Source organism: Sarcophilus harrisii, chromosome 2, assembly GCF_902635505.1.
Source record: "Sarcophilus harrisii chromosome 2, mSarHar1.11, whole genome shotgun sequence".
Lineage (NCBI taxonomy): Eukaryota > Metazoa > Chordata > Mammalia > Dasyuromorphia > Dasyuridae > Sarcophilus > Sarcophilus harrisii.
The window spans coordinates 329,931,184-329,950,701 of NC_045427.1; the positions used below are offsets into that span (position 1 = coordinate 329,931,184).

A 19,518-nucleotide genomic window follows, 5' to 3' on the forward strand; every position below is an offset into this window, starting at 1 on the left:
TACCTCATTCTTCCTTTCCCTTTTGTACAAGCAAATAAAAATCATTTAGACATTACAGATATATGGCTTGTATATGAAGACAGAAAGCCAAAACGTAACTTTCTTACAGTAGGATTGATTTGCCGGTGCTTACCAGTACATTCATGCCCATTACCAACATAACCAGAAAGACAAATACAGCTGTAAGAACTGCCTCCATGGTAAATACACTGGGCCTTTTCCACAGAAGCACAGTTGTGATTGCCCTCTTCACAAGGGTTGAACGATGAAGCAATTACTGAGAAAAGAAAAGAAAAGGATACCAAATTTCATTAGGTAATTGTGGTCTAATTCTGAAGATTATTATTATTTTTTTTATTCAAGTCTATCAGTCTGTTAGACACCTCTAATTCCTAGAGAAAAAGCATGATGCATAATCCTACTATAAACTGTATCAAACACAGAACTCAATTTTTTTATTCTGGACTCCTATATGTTCCTTTCTCATGCCTGCTAAAGGGTAAGCGGAAGGAAGAAAACAAACATTTATTAAGCACTTATTATGTAAAAGGCACCGTGCTAAGTATTTTATGAATTATTTTTAAGTTGATGCTCACAAAATTTCTGAGAGATGTTTTACACAGGGAGAAACTGAGCTAAAAAGAAATTAAATGCTTTTGTTTTTCAGGGTCACTGTGCTAATAACTATTTAAGATCTAATTTTGATTTCAGGCTTCCTCATTTCAATCCCTGATCCATTTCACCACTTACTCACTGTCAGCTTATATATTCAGAAATAATTAAGGTCTAGTTAAGGTAACAATTAAGACATAATTCTTAAAAATAAATAAGATAAAATTAATTCTTTAAAAATATTTTGTGCCTGTGCCATGAAACTTTACTAACATTAATATTATCCTACAAACTCATTAGACCAAACTGTTTCTCTTCTTATTTTCTCTAATGTAATTTGACTTCATAAACAGGATTTGAACTTTGAATTTGTTTCCATTTTAATGAAACTTCTCTATTGGAATCTACAACAAATTGAGATCCTTAAATGGATAAATGGGAAAGGATATTTTAAAATTATGGCCTCATCTTCATTTTCATTTGAGAAATTCTTAATCTTAGTCTAAAGTGGTAAACATCTATTACAAAGAAGTTATTATATGATTTTGGCAGATAACCAAGATATTAACATATGTGGTTAGATAAATGGTCTTTCAATAACTTGGTTTCTAAAGCATCTAGTTAGAAAAATTGTAATATTGGAATATAATCATAATTTTGAATAATTTAATTGTAAATTTCACTAGTATATTTCAGAGGATTCTACAAAGTTCTACAGAGTTAATTAGGGAGAAAATAATTAAAAATCAAAGCAATTATTTTTGGCCAAAAATAAGACAAAATTAAAAATTATTATGGACTTACAAATACAAGTGTGTTTATCTTCTCCAAATTCATAACCACTCTGACACTCACATCTGTAGCTCCCTGGCAAGTTGACACATACAGAATTAGGGCCACAAAGGTGGGAACCTGTTGTACATTCATTTACATCTAAATAAAAGAAAGTGAGAAAAATTTCAATTTAAATTAAAATTCAAAGAAAAACTCCTTAGCATTTAATTAATATTCTTAATTGAATTGAATAATCTTAGGAAAGATAATTTATTTATAAAAGTTAGAAAAGATTAAGATTTTTAAAAGTAGTATAATGAGAAAGAAATGTGTTTTAAAAATAAATTAAATATTTGAACTTGTTTGTAAGGAATCTCTTCTCCTGACCTCCTTCACATTTCCAACTATCATTATATTGGAAATTATTTTAGAATTTAAACATTTTTCAAATACTGTGCACATATCAGAAATAAACAATACATATCTAAAGATTTTAATTTTTAAAATGAATAGTATTTGGACTATAGCTGTGGGAATGGACAATAAAAGTATGTGGATGTTAAAAGATGGTGAAAACCCTTTTTGCTGATCAGTCTAAAAGGTCTATAAAATAGTTTTTAAAATATAACATTTTAAGCTCAAATTATTCAGGAATGTCAAAAAATAGCAGATATTCCATTTTCATAGTACTCAGCCAAAAATAATTTTCCAAAACGTTTCACTTAAATATTACCCACAGAGTATTCTGTCCTTAAAAGAATTGTTCTTGGCATCAATAACAGTGCCACACAGCATTTTTGCTTTTTTTGAGGAAAGGAGAATATGAAGAAAAAAAATTGTATTTGCTTCTACAAAACACAAAGTCAAATGCATAGATGAAGAATCCCTCACCAAAACAACTTCTTCCATCTCCTTGGTAGCCAGTTGTACATTCACATGAATAGCCTAGTCCTGTTCCCACCAGACACTGAGCTCTTATATCACATGCATGGCTTCCATCATAGCAAGGATTTGTCATCGAAGGATCTTTATCTCCTAAAAAGTAAAAATAGAGAACAAAACAACAGCTTGACTATAGTTTGACTATAATTCCTGTTCAATTACTGCATTCATTATGAAGCCATCTTTGTTCTTTCTAGTTCAGTGCTTTATTTTTTCCCACCTTCAAATAATTATTTTCCTTGGTACTTTCAATAAAGGTACTATTTTGTATTACAACTACGTTATTTGTGTATTTAGGACAAAGAAATAATAAACAACTTAAATACTACTTACAAAATATTAAAAGATGTAGGGCAAGGTCTTTATGATTAATTTACAAGAATATGGGAATCATACATGATGAAAATTTGTGGATAGTTTATAATCAGAATTCACATTAAATGAGATCATGGATTCACTGAAGTATCCAAACAAGTGTTATGCATTTCTCTACTAGACTGTAAACTCTATAAAGGAAAGTACTATATCTTATTAAATTAAATCATCTTTCTTCAATGTCTAGAACACTGGTCTATACATAATAGGAAGTTAAGTAAATGTTTCTTGAATAGATTATAATATTGATTAAAAGGATAAAAGAGGTAGTAAGGATGGTGTTTGAGGGGATGAAATATACATATCCTTAGAAAGGAATGCTTCTAATTCTGAGTTCTAGAGCACACAAGGGCCATTATTAACACATATCCATGACATGACATTAATTCCATGTGGGTCTTACTAATCTAATTTTAATACCAAACAAGTTACCTCTCCTCCTCCACTTCCAGAAATCTCTGAATGGTCTTTCTTTTCTATCAGGTATATATTTAAGGAACATGAATTCACTTTAATGTTCAGAACTATCAAAAAACAAACTCAAAAGTGACAAACTCAACAATGATTTTGGAGATACTTATAATGAAGATTGATATTTCCTTAACAGAGCCTTCTTTCTAAAAATAATATCAACAATAAGAAACAAAGCAACTATTTAAAAAATTAAACTGAATTTTTTAATCAATGGAAATATGATTTCTCTCCCTCCCACTTTTTTTCTCTAAGAATGAAAAGCAAAATATGGATAGTCAAGCAAAACAAATTGACTATGTTCCCTCCTCCCAAATATATCTTAATATGCACTCTGAGTCCATTACTTCTCTATTAGAAGATGGTTCATATGTTCCACTATGAGAAATGTAGTTAGTTATTGCATTAATTAAAGGTCCCAAGTCTTTTAAAGTTTTTTGCCTTTACAATATTCTCACATAAATTGTTCTCTTGGTTTTGCTTATTTCATTACACATCAGTTCATATAAGTCTCTTCAGGTTTTCGGGAAAATCACCTTCTTAATAATTTTTTTTATAATACCGTAATATTACATTGTATTTATAAGCTACATCTTTTTCAATCATTCCCCAAATAAAAAAAAAATCATATCCCTTAGTTTACAATTCCCTGCAAAAAAGAGCATTTTAAAATTTATTTCAGAGCCACAAGGAAGATAAAGAGTATGAATTGAAAAATCAAGAAGACTGTTCTACTCTTAAATATATCAATAATATTCTGTGTGAACTTGAGCAAGTCATTTATTTCTAGGCCTTATAGTTTTCTTATTTGTAAAATGAAGATAATAATGCCTCTATTATTTATCCTATTATTTATTTTTCTTATGAAGGGTTACTGAAAAGTGCAATATGTGATACAAAGGTATGTTTCATATGGATAGGACAATGACTGAAATATATCATAACTCCTTGAAGACTAGATGGTCTTTGTGAATTGTGATGGCCAAAAAATTTACCATTAACCTTCTTTTTATTAGCCTCTACAGAAATATTTAAACTTGAATTTGGATAAGAGACATATAATCTTTAACTGGGATTTTACTTAAAACTTTTCCAATTTGAAAAGATCTGTCAGAACTTACACTTTCTTGGCATTAGATTAAATCATTAGCTGAGTATTATAATCATTATTACAATTATTTCTCTATTTTAAGAGAAAATTCTGAACAAAATTATTAGTCTTTACCAAGATGAAAATTGATATTCAAATATATCTTAATTTATGCAAACTACTAGTTATCTTTCTTATAATATCATCATTAAAACACAATAGAAGGGCCATTTCAGATGAAAATATCAGACATGGCAATTGTTAATGCTGTAAAGTTACCCATGCATATAACCTGTAAATAAAAGGCTATTAAAAAAAAAAGAGAGAAAATATCTGACAGATAATATTAACTTTAGGAAGTGAATAAGACAATGTACACAAGAAAGAAGACCCAATTATAAGAGAGGTAGTAAATTGGCAACTCCATTGTGCCATATATAGTTCATCTGTACTTTAAAAAAATGACGGGGAGGGGGCATAACCAAAATTAAATGATGTTAAATAAAATGGGCTACAATGAATCTGTCTTCCATGAATTTTATACTTCTTTCTAATAGATAGGGAATCAGGAAATCTGGGTTCTAGTCACTAACCTCATGATATCACTGTTTTTTTTCAAGAATGGAGACTGAACAACATCAACAAGGAGGAGAAAAACATGAAAACCTGCTACACACAAGAAAAAGCAGAAAGAAGACATCTACTTTTTTATTGGTAGGTAGATAGCGTTATTTACATTTGAATTTCATGGTAGGATATTAAAATTTTAATTATCTGCCATCAAAACATAATACTCAGAACAGTCAAAAAGAAATTTGTCTCTAACTTTTAAATTAAATGCCATGACAGTCAAAGTATATAATTTTTCATAGTACATAAACTTCAGCAGATAACTAAATAATATATAAAATCACTTGGTAATTTTGTCATTTTTATTCTCTAGTATTCTCCATGATTATATAGTCTTTAATAACTCCAACAGACTAGAATCCTTCTTTTAAAAAGACTTTAGAAGTCAAGATGGCAGATTAAAGGTAACTCTAGCTGAACTCTTTCAACATTCCCTTCCAAACAACTTTAAAATAACATCTCAAGTCCAATTTGAAATAGCAAATATCAACCAATGATGAAGATGAGACAATTTTCTGTCCTGAGAAACTCAAGTCAGCATTAAAAGCTTGCTACAGTGAGGTGGAATTGTCTCCAGAGCCCATGCATGTTGCAAAAGAATCAGTAGCTATACCAGCAGCAATCAGCTTTGGAAGCACTCAGCCCAAAGATAGTTAAGGGATCAGACCACTGGTCAGAAAGTGATTACAAGGGAATCTTTGCTGACACAGCCCACAGCTAGCATTGACTGGCAACTCAATTGTGCCATATATAGTTCTAATTCACAGTACTGAAGCAGACAGGAGGGCCAGGAATTGGCTACAATGGAACAAAAGTGTCAGTCACAATTTCAAGGCAAAAAAAAGTGTTAACTCTTGTTGCTTATGAAAATAGAATTTAAAACTTGGTAGAAGAGGAACAAAAAATACTAAAGAATATAACACCTTATAAAAACAAAATTAACCTAATGTTAAAAAGGCACAAAAATTCACTGAAGAACTCTTTAAGAAGCAGAGTAGGCCAAATATAATAAGATGTTTAAGAATTCACTGAAGAAAATAATTCCTTAAAAAATTAAAAATGGGCAAATGGAAGCTAATTATTCTATGAGACTCTATGACTCAAGATACAATAAAACAAAATCAAAAGCATGAAAAAATATGAGAAAATGTGGTGTAGAGGTCTGCAGATAGTGGGACAACTCTGGGAAAGGTACACTTGAAACAAAGATACAGCAGGGTGTTTACTCAGTGTGATTGATGAGTTAATGGTTCTCTCTAGTTCACATATACTTAGTGTGATGTAATGATGTAATCAGACTGAGATATTTAAGGGCTGAGACGATTTGAGAGGAGAGCTCAAGCTTGATCTCAGACTCAGATCATCATATGTAAGAACTTTAGCAGTTTGACTGACATGATCATAAGCTCAGTGGAGAAGTCCCTGTAACCTGGAAATAGGGTGAGTACAAAAATAGACAAGGAGGAAACTTTGGTAACAGCTAAACTAGTCACTTTTGTTTTTCAGCTGAAGTGGGGCAAATACTAAGAAAAGAGCCTCCCCCACCCCGAGGGAAGTGTGTAGCATGCATAATTAGGTTAATAAAGAAGCAAGATTGAGTGAAATGAGCAGGACCAGGAGATCATTATATACTTCAACAACAATACTATATGATGATCATTTCTGATGGACATGGCCATCTACAGCAATGAGATGAACCGAATCAGTTCCAATAGAACAGTAACGAATTGAACCAGCTACATCCAGCAAAAGAACTCTGGGAGATGATGATGAACCACTACATAGAATTCCCAATCCCTATATTTTTGTCCGCCTGCATTTTTTATTTCTTTCACAGGCTAATTGTGCACTATTTCAAAGTCTGATTCTTTTTGTACAGCAAAATAACTGTTTGGACATGTATACTTATTTTGTATTTAATTTATATTTTAACATATTTAAAATGTATTGGTCAACCTGCTATCTGGGTGAGGGGTTGGGGGGAAGGAGGGGAAAAATTGGAACAAAAAGTTTGGCAATTGTCAATGCTGTAAAATTACCCATGCATATAACTTGTAAATAAAAAGCTTTAATTAAAAAAAAAATAAAGAAGCAAGGTTTGTTGGTAACTTGGAAGCAGATCACTTAAATATATTAGAATGCAAGTCTCCTTGGCTCTCTAAGGAAGAAAAATTAAAGCCAAATATGTGGAAAATAGTAGAGCAATTAACTGAAAATTATGAAGTTATGGGTCTTGATTCAATTCCTGAGGAAACATTTCTTATGTATGATATAATAAAAAGTGGCTTTAGAGAAGCCCATAGGTTCTAAAAAAAAAAAAAGGAAAAATTTCAATGTGGATAGCCTGACAAGGAAGTATGAAGAAAAAGAGCAGAAGGAAGATGGTATTGACAAAGCAGCTGAAAGGCATGTAGACTTGGACAAGAAAGGAGTTAAGTACATTAAGGACAATGTTGATGAGCTTAAAGAGTGTGGTTCTTTTCACTTTCACAGCTTAGTTTCACTTCTGCCCACATCTGATCAGATGCCCTTGGGGCATTCCCCATTTCCTGAACCTTCTCCCTCAATTTCACCTTCATGGGCTGAGGGAAGAGGAGGAGGAGGAGGGGCAGTGACACCATCAGCACCACCCTTGTAGCAGTTTTGTCCACCCCCTATGACACAATTACAAAAGGCATTAGGTAAAGCTAAAGAGGAAGGACAGGATACATCTGATTTGAGAATAGAAGCATATCCTGTCATTAAAGAGTTTAATTCTTCAGGTGAAGAAAGGAGAAGATACACTCCTTTTAATCTAGAAATTATCAAAGATCTGAAAAAGGCGTCCACTCTTTATGGATCTACATCATCTTATGTTAAGATGGAATTAGAGAATTTGGCTTATGAAATTTTAACTCCTAGTTTGTTGTGTCCCGTTTTCTAGAGCCCCAAATTGGGGTGATTAGAATATTGAGTCCTCCTTTCTAGAGCCCCCAAATTGGGTCAACAAAATGTACCATTGCTTTCTAAAGCCCCCACACCGGGGTGGTTAAAATATTCTGCTTTCTAGAGCCCCCAAGTTGGAGTGATTAAAATATACCTTCTTAGTGGAGAAGTGATGATGCAGGACTCCCAAGGATAGAGGGAAAATGGAGTCTATTTATTTCAAGGGCTTTCCCCTTTTTATAATGTAACAAAAATAACACTGTGCACATGGGAACACATAAACAACTTGCTATTGTATGTAGTTTGCCACCTGGTATCACTCTTCTGCCTGCTATCACTCTGCTTCAATCTCAACACAGGTTGTCACTGCCCCCTGACTTCTCAGGAAGGCCAAGAGCCCTTAGGGGAGATGGGGAGCAGAACCAGACACTGTTAGCAGGTTCCCTCTAGGCTGAAGGGTCTTATACCTTACCCAGAATTTCCCCAGTGACTGTGACCCTCTACACCTAGTGATTATTTTTTTTTAATTTATTTTTTTTTTATTTAATAGCCTTTTATTTACAGGATATATGCATGGGTAACTTTATAGCATTAACAATTGCCAAACCTCTTGTTCCAATTTTTCACCTCTTACGCCCCCACACCCCTCCCCTAGATGGCAGGATGACCAGTAGATGTTAAATACATTAAAATATAAATTAGATACACAATAAGTATACATGACCAAAACGTTATTTTGCTGTACAAAAAGAATCAGACTCTGAAATATTGTACAATTAGCTTGTGAAGGAAATCAAAAATGCATGTGGGCATAAATATAGGGATTGGGAATTCAATGTAATGGTTTTTAGTCATCTCCCAGAGTTCTTTTTCTGCATAGCTGGTTCAGTTCATTACTGCTCCATTGGAAATGATTTGGTTGATCTCATTGCTGAGGATGGCCTGGTCCATCAGAACTGGTCATCATATAGTATTGTTGTTGAAGTATATAGTGATCTCCTGGTCCTGCTCATTTCACTCAGCATCAGTTCTACACCTAGTGATTATTAATCTATAGCAAAGACATGTTTAGAATCTGAACAAAACTTATGGCTTAATACAAGCCCAACAAAATAGGCAACCTGGAGTTAATATACCAGTCACCTTTAATCAACTAGCAGGTATAGATCCTTGTGCAAACACTTTAGCGCAGATTGATTACCCTATAGCAGCATATGAGCAAATTGTTCTGTTGCTATCAAAGCATGGGGCACCCACCCAGGAAGACAAGATAGAGGGGAAGTCTTCACAAAAATAGTGCAAGGTCCAAATGAATCTTTTGCTGATTTCATGGGACGTTTACAGACAGCTGTCATATGAACTATTGGTGAAAATGCAGCAACAGAAATTTTTTTTATTATAGCTTTTTATTTACAAGATATATGCATAGGTAATTTTTTATCATTGACAGTTGCAAATCCTTTTGTTCCAACTTTTTCCCTCTTTCCCTCCACCCTTTCCCCCAGATGGGGGAACAATACATGTTAAATATGTTAAAGTATAAGTTAAATACAATATATGTATACATGTCCAAACAGTTATTTCAGCAACAGAAATTATGATAAAACAACTTGCTAGAGAAAATGTTAATGAGGTTTGTATAAGAATTATACTAGGACTACACAAGGATGATCTTTTAGAGGATATCTTAAACTGTTGTACCACAATGGGCACAAATACCTTTTATAGCCGGGCTATGATACAGACTTTTCAAGATCTGAACATGGGAAGACAGGGTCGTTTTTGGCAAGGGACTTCCAAAGAGACTTGTCAATACTTTCAATGTGATAAAGTAGGGCATCTGAAAGCTCAATGTCCGCATAAAGATAAAGTGAAAAAAAAAAGAGTGGTAGAACAAGACCCAAAACCCCATGTCCAAAATGCAACAAAGGCTTCCATTAGGCATCAGAATGTAGAGTGACTCAGGGAAATGGGAAGTGGGGCTTGGCTCCAGGGCCCCAGGCAAAATATACTTGAGGCATGATAGAAGCTGATATTATACCCAGAGAGTCTTTTAAAGTTCAGTACTACAGCATGATCAATCAGCCAAGAAACAACCTGATGGGGGAAAGGGATTATAATTGGGGAGAATAGAGTTGTATGAATTGGGACTACTGAGATATTCTCTGAGAGGTGAGATCTGTCCCTGTCCAGCCTACAGATCCCTTGCCTCCACATAAGCTTGACCATTTCACCTCCTGAGAGTGCTTACAAAACAGTGTTTATCCATACACTGACTTGGGAAACTGAGGAATATGTAGCTAATATCCCAGGATATTACAGGGAAACAATGGGTGATCTATCACCCAGGAGAAGTAGTAGCATCAGGTTTACTGATGCATACTCCTAATAGGCAATTTGGAGATATTTATCCAGATTTTGACTCCCAACAACAGAATCCAGGAATATTCTGGACTGCAGGTGTTACAGCTGACCATCCTATGCTCACTATCTATGTAAATGGCATATCATTGAAAGGGTTGGTAGACACATGCAGATTGTGGTGCCAATTGGCCCAGTCATTGGCCAAATATTATGGTAGACAGCCATATATCTGGTATAGGAGCATCAATAGCAGCTGAAATTAGTGCTATCTCTTTGAGATGGAAATTTGAAGGTAAAACAGGAGTGTTTACTTCTTTTGTAGTAAAAAAAAAAAAATCCCCATCAATCTATGAGGAAGAGATATCTTACAACAGTTAGGATTACAATTGAGTACTTCAGCTTTTTAGGCAGAGCTGCTGTTGAAGGCCTGCCTGCATCTCACCTGTTCCCATTCAATGGAAAACTGATACACCAGGGTATGGGTAGAACAGTGGACCTTCAACAAATGAAAAAATTCAGGCCTTATTAGATATAGTATAGGAGCAACTTGACCAAGGACACTTACAACCTTCTCTAAGTCCCTGGAATTCCTTTGTATTTGTTGTAAAAAAGAAATCTGGAAAATGGAGGATGTTGACTGATTTGAGAAAAGTAAATGAACAGATGGAAACTACGGGAACTCTTCAGCCTGGATTTCCATCTCCTATTCAGTTGCCTAGAGAATGGCCTCTTTGAGTTATAGACATTAAGGATTGTTTCTATTCTATCCCCAAGGAGGATATGAAATGTTTTGCCTTTTCAGTGCCCAGCATTAATTTAGTTGAGCCTTATAAAAGGTATGAATGGATAGTTTTACCACAGGGAATGAAAACTAGCCCTACTAGGTTTCAAATGTATGTGGCTGCTGCGTTTACTCCAGTAAGAAAAGCATTTCCAAAAGTTATGTTGTTACATTACATGGATGATATATTGAGGTGTGCACCTGAGGAGCAAATGTTAGAAGCATGTCTATGAAAGATCATAGAAACACTAAGGAACTACAAATTACATATAGCTCCAGAAAAAAATTCAAAGGTACACTCCTTTTCAATATTTAGGATATGAAGAAAGTGCTTTAGTACAAAAGCTTTCTTTAAAAACAGAAAAGTTGAACACCTTAAATGATTCAGAAATTGAGAGGAGATATCCAATGGATGTGTGCAGTGTTAGGCTTAACTATCTATCAATTACGATCATTATATGACATTTTAAGGGGAGACACTGCTTTAAATTCAGCTTACAAAGGAAGCTCAACAGGCTTTGAGAGACATTATACTGGCTGTATCCAATGTGCTTAAAAAAATTACTCAGACACCCTTGGAAATATCAGTTTTTGCTACAAAAGAGGCACCCACAGCAATCCTTCATCAAGGACACAGTGTAATACAGTGGATGAATCTCCCAGCACAACCAGAACAAAGCCTTACTCCTTACCCAGTGCTTGTAGCTAGAATGCTATTAAAGGCCCTTAAGCAAGCAGTACAATTATCTGGGATAAGACCTGACAAGAAATACACCTTTTATACTAATTCACAAATTAATGTATGTTGTGAAACCATCCCAGAGTGGCAAATTTTATTAGCCACAGCTCCAAATTTTATACATGGGTCTTCATTAAAGATAACCCAGCTATTACATAATTGGCAATGGATTTTTGAAGAAAAGGTTTCTAAGGTTCCTTTTAAAGGACCAGCTATCTTTACAGATGCATCCAAACATAACATTTGTGCTATATACTCTCATGACTAAACTATAAAGAGAGTAGTCAGAACTCTTTTTCAGTCCACTCAGCAAAATGAATTGTGTGCAATCATGCTCTTTATTATCTAGGAGATGTAAACATAATATCCAATTCAGTCTATTCAGTAGGTGTGGTACAAAGAATTGTCACAACCCAAATAAAATTTGTCGCCTCTAATACACACACACACACACACACACACACAAAAAAAAAAAAAAAAATATATATATATATATATATATATATATATATATATATATATATTAGCTCTTTAAGGAACTTCAAGAATTTCCACTCTCATAGTGGATTTTCAGGTCCTATTTTTTATGGAAATTCAAAGGCAGATAGTCTTCTAATCACGTTAGCCAATACTCTTTTATTTCTGGCAGCTCAAGAATCTCATTCTAAATATCATCAGGCTGCTCGATTTGCTGTTTGCAATTTGGGATAACAAAAGAGGAAGCTAGGAGCATAGTAAAAGCCTGTAGAGCTTGCCTTCCTTTCCACACTCCTATGCTCCCTCTAGGGAAGAACCCTTGTGGTTTGAGACCCAATGAAATTTGGCAAATGGATATGACCCATTATAAATCTTTTGGTCATCTGTCTTTTATCCATGTTGTAGTAGATACCTTTTCAGGATTTACTTTTGCAATACCAGCAGCAAAAGAGATTGCCCAAGTGGTCACTGAATTCCTTATACAAGCTTTTGCAATTATGGGTGTGCCACAAGCAATAAAAACAGATAATGGACTTGCACATACATCTAAACATTTTGCACACTTTTGTGCACAGTATCAGATTTTACACACCACTGGCATATTTTTCAATCCTCAAGAACAAGCAATAGTAAAGGCAAGTTTTAGAAATTATTTCTTAGAAATTGGAAGAAAAGAATCAGAAAATCTTTATTTTCTGAAAGAATTTTTGAGATCAGATAAATGAATAAAGATTAAAATATAACCTTTGCCAAAAAAATGGTTTTCTTACCTTCCTTGGGGCCAATCTGATTGGTCATAGCATATCTAAGCACTTTTTCTTCCTCATTATATAAGGCAAAAATACGATCCACATTTAGCTGTTGAGTTGTAGGAACAATCCTGGGGTTAGGAGTATGTTTACAATCCTGGTAAGTAATATTCTGGTGTAAATGATAAGAGAATGTTTGATTGATTTCACCAAATGAAAGATAATATTCTCTGGAGGTTGTAGAAGTCACAGCTGCAAAGGAAATGTTAAATTGTTAAATGAAAAACATTCCTTTAAAAATAGATGTTCTAGACCACCACCCCTGAAGTCAGGAGGACCTGAGTTCAAATATGGACACAGCCACTTAACACTTCCTAGCTGTGTGACCACAGGCAAATCACTTACCCCCAATTGCCTCAGCAAAAATAAATAAATAAACAAACAAATAAATAAATAAAAATAGCTGTTCTAATTTGGTACAAAATGTTCTAATTCTTAAAATATGGTTAATTAGGAAACCTGCAATCTAATATATAAGATACAGAAATTGCACAAAATCAGCATACTGAACATTTTGAAATGTAAAAGAAACAAAAGGTACTATACAGAGTACACTACTTTGAGATCAATATTTCTCCCAGCATTATAGAAATTAAAGCAAGTCTGAATAAGTAATGAAGAAAAGAAAAATTATAATTTTTTGTATGAATGGTGTTTTGATAAGAACCTATCCCAGAAGAGACAATTCATGGTTATTCTGTACTTTAGTTATTTTTATATAGTATAAGGATTACTCAGCTAGAGACTGATTCATGCCTTCTATCTCTACATTCTCTCAGGGTGAAATTAATCTTCTCTACATGCCAGGAGAAGGTAAAATGTAAATAGGGTTACCTATTATAGGTCTGGTCAAAACGGAGGCCAGTTCACTGTCCCTCAGACTGTTGGAGGGCCGGACTATAGTAAAAACAAAAACTTTGTTTTGTGGGCCTTTAAATAAAGAAATTTCATAGCCCTGGATGAGGGGGATAATTGTCCTCAGCTGCCGCATCTGGCCCACGGGCTGTAGTTTGAGGACCCCTGGTGAAGACTGTAGTCATTAGCTTAAAACAAACTTTCATTATTAGCTCTGAACTTCCATTATCCTTACATTCTAAAGCCCAAAGAAATATAAAGTTAAGCATATTTTTTATTTAAAATCAGAGGCTATCATATAGGGAGCATTATTTTTCATGAATAATAGTATCTAAGATTTTATCTGATATGCAGGAAATGTAGAATAATAGCAAAAAAAAAAGTTATATATACCCAAATTAGAGTAGTGGTAAATCTCCTTGTATGGTGCAATATATGCTGTAAAATTTGCTGGGATGAAAGGCACCTTGCCTTGAATATTTGTCTTAACACTTAGGTAGTTTTCTGAATCAAGTCCTTCAGCAGTATGAATAATATGAACTTTCTCTTCTCCTGGATAGAAGGTGATGTCCATGTGATTACTGAAGGTAGCACCTTTTAACAGAAGAAAAATAAGGCAGTAAAAGAGAGAAAAAGAAATAATTTTTGCTCAGTTCTTTCTCCTTTTCATTTCAGAAATAACGAAGACTATCAAAAAATCAAAATCAGCAAGCATCAGTTGTTGGAGAAGGTGTTAGAACGAAGAAGTGGTAAGCAGTATAGAGAACTCCCCTCCATAAAACTTCTCCAAACAGACCTAGAAAATGTACCAAATCAAATCCTGATACAGAAATCCAGAAAAAGTCACAATAAGTTATTTGTCTACCCCAGCTTGGTATAAGGAAACAGTCACTGGGGATGGGATCAAACCAAGAACATGCTGCAGAAGCACTCTGCCATCTAGAGAGAAGCCACACATTGATTGGAAGAGATCTCATACTGATACCATGGCACCACTAGACCCATACCCAGGGACTGGAATTACAACAGGTAAGAATTAGCCACTTTGTCATTCACATAGTTCTGGGTCATAGATCAAGAGAGAACTGAGAAGAGGACTTGTTCTAGAGGTGACGTTCCTAGGTATGGAGCCTAGGATGTACTCAGAAAACAGGAAGTTCAAAAGCCAGAAACAGTGGTGTGACTCAGATTCCAGGTGCAGAGTAGGATGTCATTTCTAGTTTTTTACCCAACCTGAAGAAGAATAACCAGGGAAAAATATCAAATGATAAGGGAACCTACAATTCTACTACTATGAAATAACAGTTTTTCAGTGAGATGATGGAGACTGATTCCAGAAGTAGTCTATTATTACTTAGACCCAAAGTTAATAGAGTTCAGTGGAGGATTATGGAGTTTGGAGGGGAAGCAATCAGGCTTTACTCTTGACCAGACCACTTTGGAACACTGAAAAGCCTGTCCGAGATTCTAAAATAACACAACTAGCAATACATAAAGAAAGCAGCAACATTATAGCCCAGACTTTCTCTCTAGTCCAGTCTTAATATCAAATCCAAAGTCAGAAAGTGGGTTGGAAAAATGAGCAAATGGAGAAATAAAAAATAATCCCCTAATAAACAACTATTCTGTTGTCAAGAAAGCTCAAGACACAAACCCAAAAGAAAAGAATGACTCCAAAATATTTAAGTCTCAAAGAAAAGCAAATCTCAGACATTAACTGAACTGGAATTCCTGCAAGAGATGAAAAAAGGCTAAAAAATTAAAAAGGGGTGAGGGAGGAAAATGAAACTCTTTGAGGAAATAAATTTTAAAAAGAAATGAGTGGTATGTAAGAAGTAACTGGAAAAGAATTAACAACTTGGTGAAGAGATATAAAATTATGTCCAAACAAAAACATTCCTAAAAATCAGAATGGACCAAATAAAAGACAATGAGGCAAAAATAAATATTAAAACCAAATCAAAAAACTGAAAAAAAAATAGAAGAAAATATAAAACATCTAAAAGGAAAGATATCTGACCTAGAAAACAGATTGAGGAGAAAAAATTTAAGAATCACTAGTTTATTTGAATGCTATGACCAAAATAGCAACAACAAAAAGTCTGCAATCCCATTTTAAAAAATATTAAAAGAAACTTTCCCTAATCTCTTAGAAGCAGAGGGCAAAGTGGAAACAGAAAGAATGGAAACTGAAAAAAAAAACCCAGAAAATCCTAGGAACATTATTGCCAAAATCCAAAGTTTCCAGGTAAAAGGAAAAAAATTATGTAAACCGTGAAAAAAGAAAGAATTCAAGTACCAAGGAGCCAAAGTCAGAATCAGTCATGATTTTAACATGATAAATAATATATCACAATAAGGGAGGGATTTATCCTAAGCAAAACAAATATTGTTATGCACAAATATATTTATGGCTTTTTGTAATTTTAAAAAATTTTAATATTTTATTTCCCCCTCAATTACAAGTAAAAACAATTTTTAAAATTTATTTAAACATTTTTGAGTTTCAAATTCTCTCACTTCTTTTTGTCCTCCCCACCCCCACCATGAGAAGGCAAATATTTTGATATAGGTTATATATGTGTAGGCATGCAAAACATATTTCCATGACTTTTGTAGTCATGTTGAAAAAGAAAACAGACCAAAAGAAAAAACCACCAAGAGAAATAATTTTTTTACAAGTAATATATACTCAGACTTCATCAGTTCTATTCCTGGAGATTTTTCATTATAAGTCCTTCAGAACTTTTTAACTTTTGTATTGCTGAGAGCAACTAAGTCATTCCCTGTTGATTATTACACAATGTTGCTGTTACTGTATACAATGTTTTCCTGATTCTGCTCATTTCACTTTGCATAAGTTCATGTAAGTTTTTACAAGTTTTCCTGGGAGTATCCTGCTCATCATTTCATTTCTTTTCTTTTTTAAAAACATATTTCCATATTAGTCATGTTGTGAAAGAAAAATCAAAACAAAAGGGAAAAATCATGATAAAGAAAAAAAAAAGCAACAACAAAGTAAAAAGAGTATGCTTTGATTTGTATTAAGCCTCCATAGCTCTTTTTCTGAATGGGGATGGCATTTTCCATCTCAATTGTATTAGAATTATCTTGCCTAAGAAGGGCTAAGTTTATCATAGCTTATATGTGGCCTCAGACACTTACCAGTTCTGTGATGCAGGGATAAGTCACTTGACTTTCTTCATCTGTAAAATGAGCTGGAGAAGGAAGGGCCAAATCATTCATGTATCTTTGCTAAGAAAACCCCAAATAGTGTCAAAAAGAGTCAGACATGAATGAAACACAACTGAATAACAAGTTTATGGAAGAATTTGAAGATCAAAAAGGAAAAGAAAATATATTCCACTGAGTTTTTGCTACAAAAGAAGTCTTTTACTTGGAAAACAAACTATTGCTTAGATATGAGGGTATCAAGCTTTTAACCATATTAATTTATTTAGAATTTATAGAATCAAAGACTAATATTTCATTAAAATATTTTGTTTTCATTAGCCAGATCCAAATTCTTATCCTCCTACTCTAGACACCTCCCTCAAATAACAACACAAAAGAAACAAAACCCACTTCAAACATGTAATCAAAACAAATTTCTACATGGCCACATCCAAAAAAAAAATCTGAATCTTCCATTCTCAAGGCTTCATCTCTATCTAAGTGAATAGCATGCTTCTTCATGTATAATGATGGCTAGTCAATACTCTAAGAAAAGTTTGGCATAATATTCCAAAACATTTATGTTGTTGTTAGATGATCCTATAATTTTGAGCACTACCCTCCACATTCTCATTGTTTGCTACCTCAAAAAGAGCCATAATGTCGATCAATTGGGGAATGGCCGAACAAATTATTACATATGATTTTGATTGAATATTATTGTGCTATAAGAAATTATGAACAGAATATAATTAAAATAACAGTTTAACTAAATTAACCTACTTATTCAGTGCCATACCAATCGAGCTGCCAAAAAATTTATTTTATAGAGTAAGAAAAAAATTACAAAATTCATCTGGAAGTAATGAAAAAAATGCACAAGGAAAGTGATTTGGCCATACCAGACCTGAAACCATATTATAAAATAACAGCCATCAAAACCTGGCTAAGAAATAGAGTGGTGGATCAGTGGAATGTTAGTTACCCAAGACACTATAGTCAATAACTATAGTAATCTACTTTTTGATATATCCAAAGATTCCAGCTTCTGGGATAAGAACTCACTATTTGACAAAAATTGTTGGACAAACTGGAAAAGAGTATGGCAGAAACTAGGCATAGACCAACATCTCATACCCTATAACAAAATAAGGTCAAAACGGGTTCATGTTTTAGACATAAATGGTGATACCGTAAGCAAATTAGGAAGCAAGTGATAATTTACCTGGAAGATCTTTAAAGAAAAGAAGAATTTATGACTAAACAAGAAATAGAGAGCATTATAAAATAAAAAAAGGATAGTTTTGATCACATTAAATTTAAAAGATTTTGTTCAAACAAAACTAATACAGACAAGATTAGAAGGAAAGCAGAAAACTGAGGGGAAATTTTTTTACATCAGTTGTCTCTGATAAAGGATTTATTTTTCAAATATATAAAGAACTGAGTCACATGCATAAAAATGTGAGTAATTTCCTTATTGATAAATGGCCAAAAAAATAAACAGGCAGCTTTCAGATGAAGAAATCAAACCTATCTATAATTATATAAATGTTTTAAATTACTATTGATAAGAGAAATGCAAATTAAAACAACTACGAACTACCACCTCACACCTATCAGATTGGCTAATATGAAAGAAAATAAGAAATATTAGTAGGGATGTTGGAAAATTGGAACACTAATTTACTGTTGGTAGCACTGTGAACTGATCCAACCATTCTGGAAAGCAATTTGATTCTGGGAAGATGATGGAGTAGATCAGGAAATTCCAAGCTCTTCAGATTTCCCACACAAATGAAATAAAAGAGTGCCTTAGAGTACACATAGGGTGGTAAAAACAAAGAAAGAATTGGAACAGAACAGTGTTTCTTCTGGGACGACCTGAAAACATCTACTGCTGTCTGTGGCACTTACAGGAGGGTAGAGTTCTTGGTTTTGAGTTCCAGGATAGAGGGAGGACCTGAGGCCAGAGACACCATCCCTTATACCCCAGGATTAGAGATGATTACACTAACAATTTGCTATATATTTAAAAAAAATAAAAGAGTAGGCAAATGAGAAAGATTCCAACATAGAAAGTGGCTACAGAAATTGAAAACACCAGGGTTTATCTTCAGAGGAGGATACTGACTCAAAAAAAAGCCTCTTATATGTTAAAGAGTTAAAAGGTCACCTGCCCAAAAAGAATTCATAGAACACAAAAATAGACTTTAAAAATGAAATCAGAGAGACTGAGGAAAAAAATCCAAGAAAAACAAGATTATGAAAAGAAAGTCAAACAATTAGAAAAGGAGATCGAGCATCTTAAAAAAGAAAATGACTCTTTGAAAAATAGAATTGGACAAGGAGAAGCCAGTGAAGTTATAAAAGAACAATAAATAATAAAACAAAATATAAAGAATGAAAAAATCGAAGAGAATGTGATACATCTCATAAGAAAAAAAAAAAGAACATGATATAAAAGAAAAACATGAGATAATGAGACTGCCTGAAAACT

General features: G+C 33.6%; 1 protein-coding gene and 1 long non-coding RNA gene across 5 annotated transcripts in view; one reads left to right on the forward strand and one right to left on the reverse strand.

Annotated features, from left to right (window-relative positions):
• Positions 1 to 19,518, reverse strand: part of NID2 (nidogen 2) — a 93,925-nt gene that overhangs the window by 40,620 nt on the left and 33,787 nt on the right. For both annotated transcript variants that reach the window (XM_031952830.1, XM_003758812.4), the window contains 5 exons: positions 14,238 to 14,438; positions 12,951 to 13,181; positions 2,278 to 2,421; positions 1,417 to 1,545; positions 134 to 277 (listed from right to left, as the gene is read on the reverse strand). In XM_031952830.1, the coding sequence (XP_031808690.1) occupies positions 134 to 277; positions 1,417 to 1,545; positions 2,278 to 2,421; positions 12,951 to 13,181; positions 14,238 to 14,438 (849 nt within the window). The remainder of the gene's footprint in view (positions 1 to 133; positions 278 to 1,416; positions 1,546 to 2,277; positions 2,422 to 12,950; positions 13,182 to 14,237; positions 14,439 to 19,518) is intronic.
• Positions 1 to 19,518, forward strand: part of LOC111718795 — a 108,136-nt gene that overhangs the window by 10,568 nt on the left and 78,050 nt on the right. For 2 of the 3 annotated variants that reach the window (XR_004232046.1, XR_002769238.2), the window contains exons 2-3: positions 4,885 to 4,978; positions 14,520 to 14,873. This is a non-coding gene — a long non-coding RNA (uncharacterized LOC111718795). The remainder of the gene's footprint in view (positions 1 to 4,884; positions 4,979 to 14,519; positions 14,874 to 19,518) is intronic. The other variant, XR_004232047.1, reaches the window with a different exon arrangement.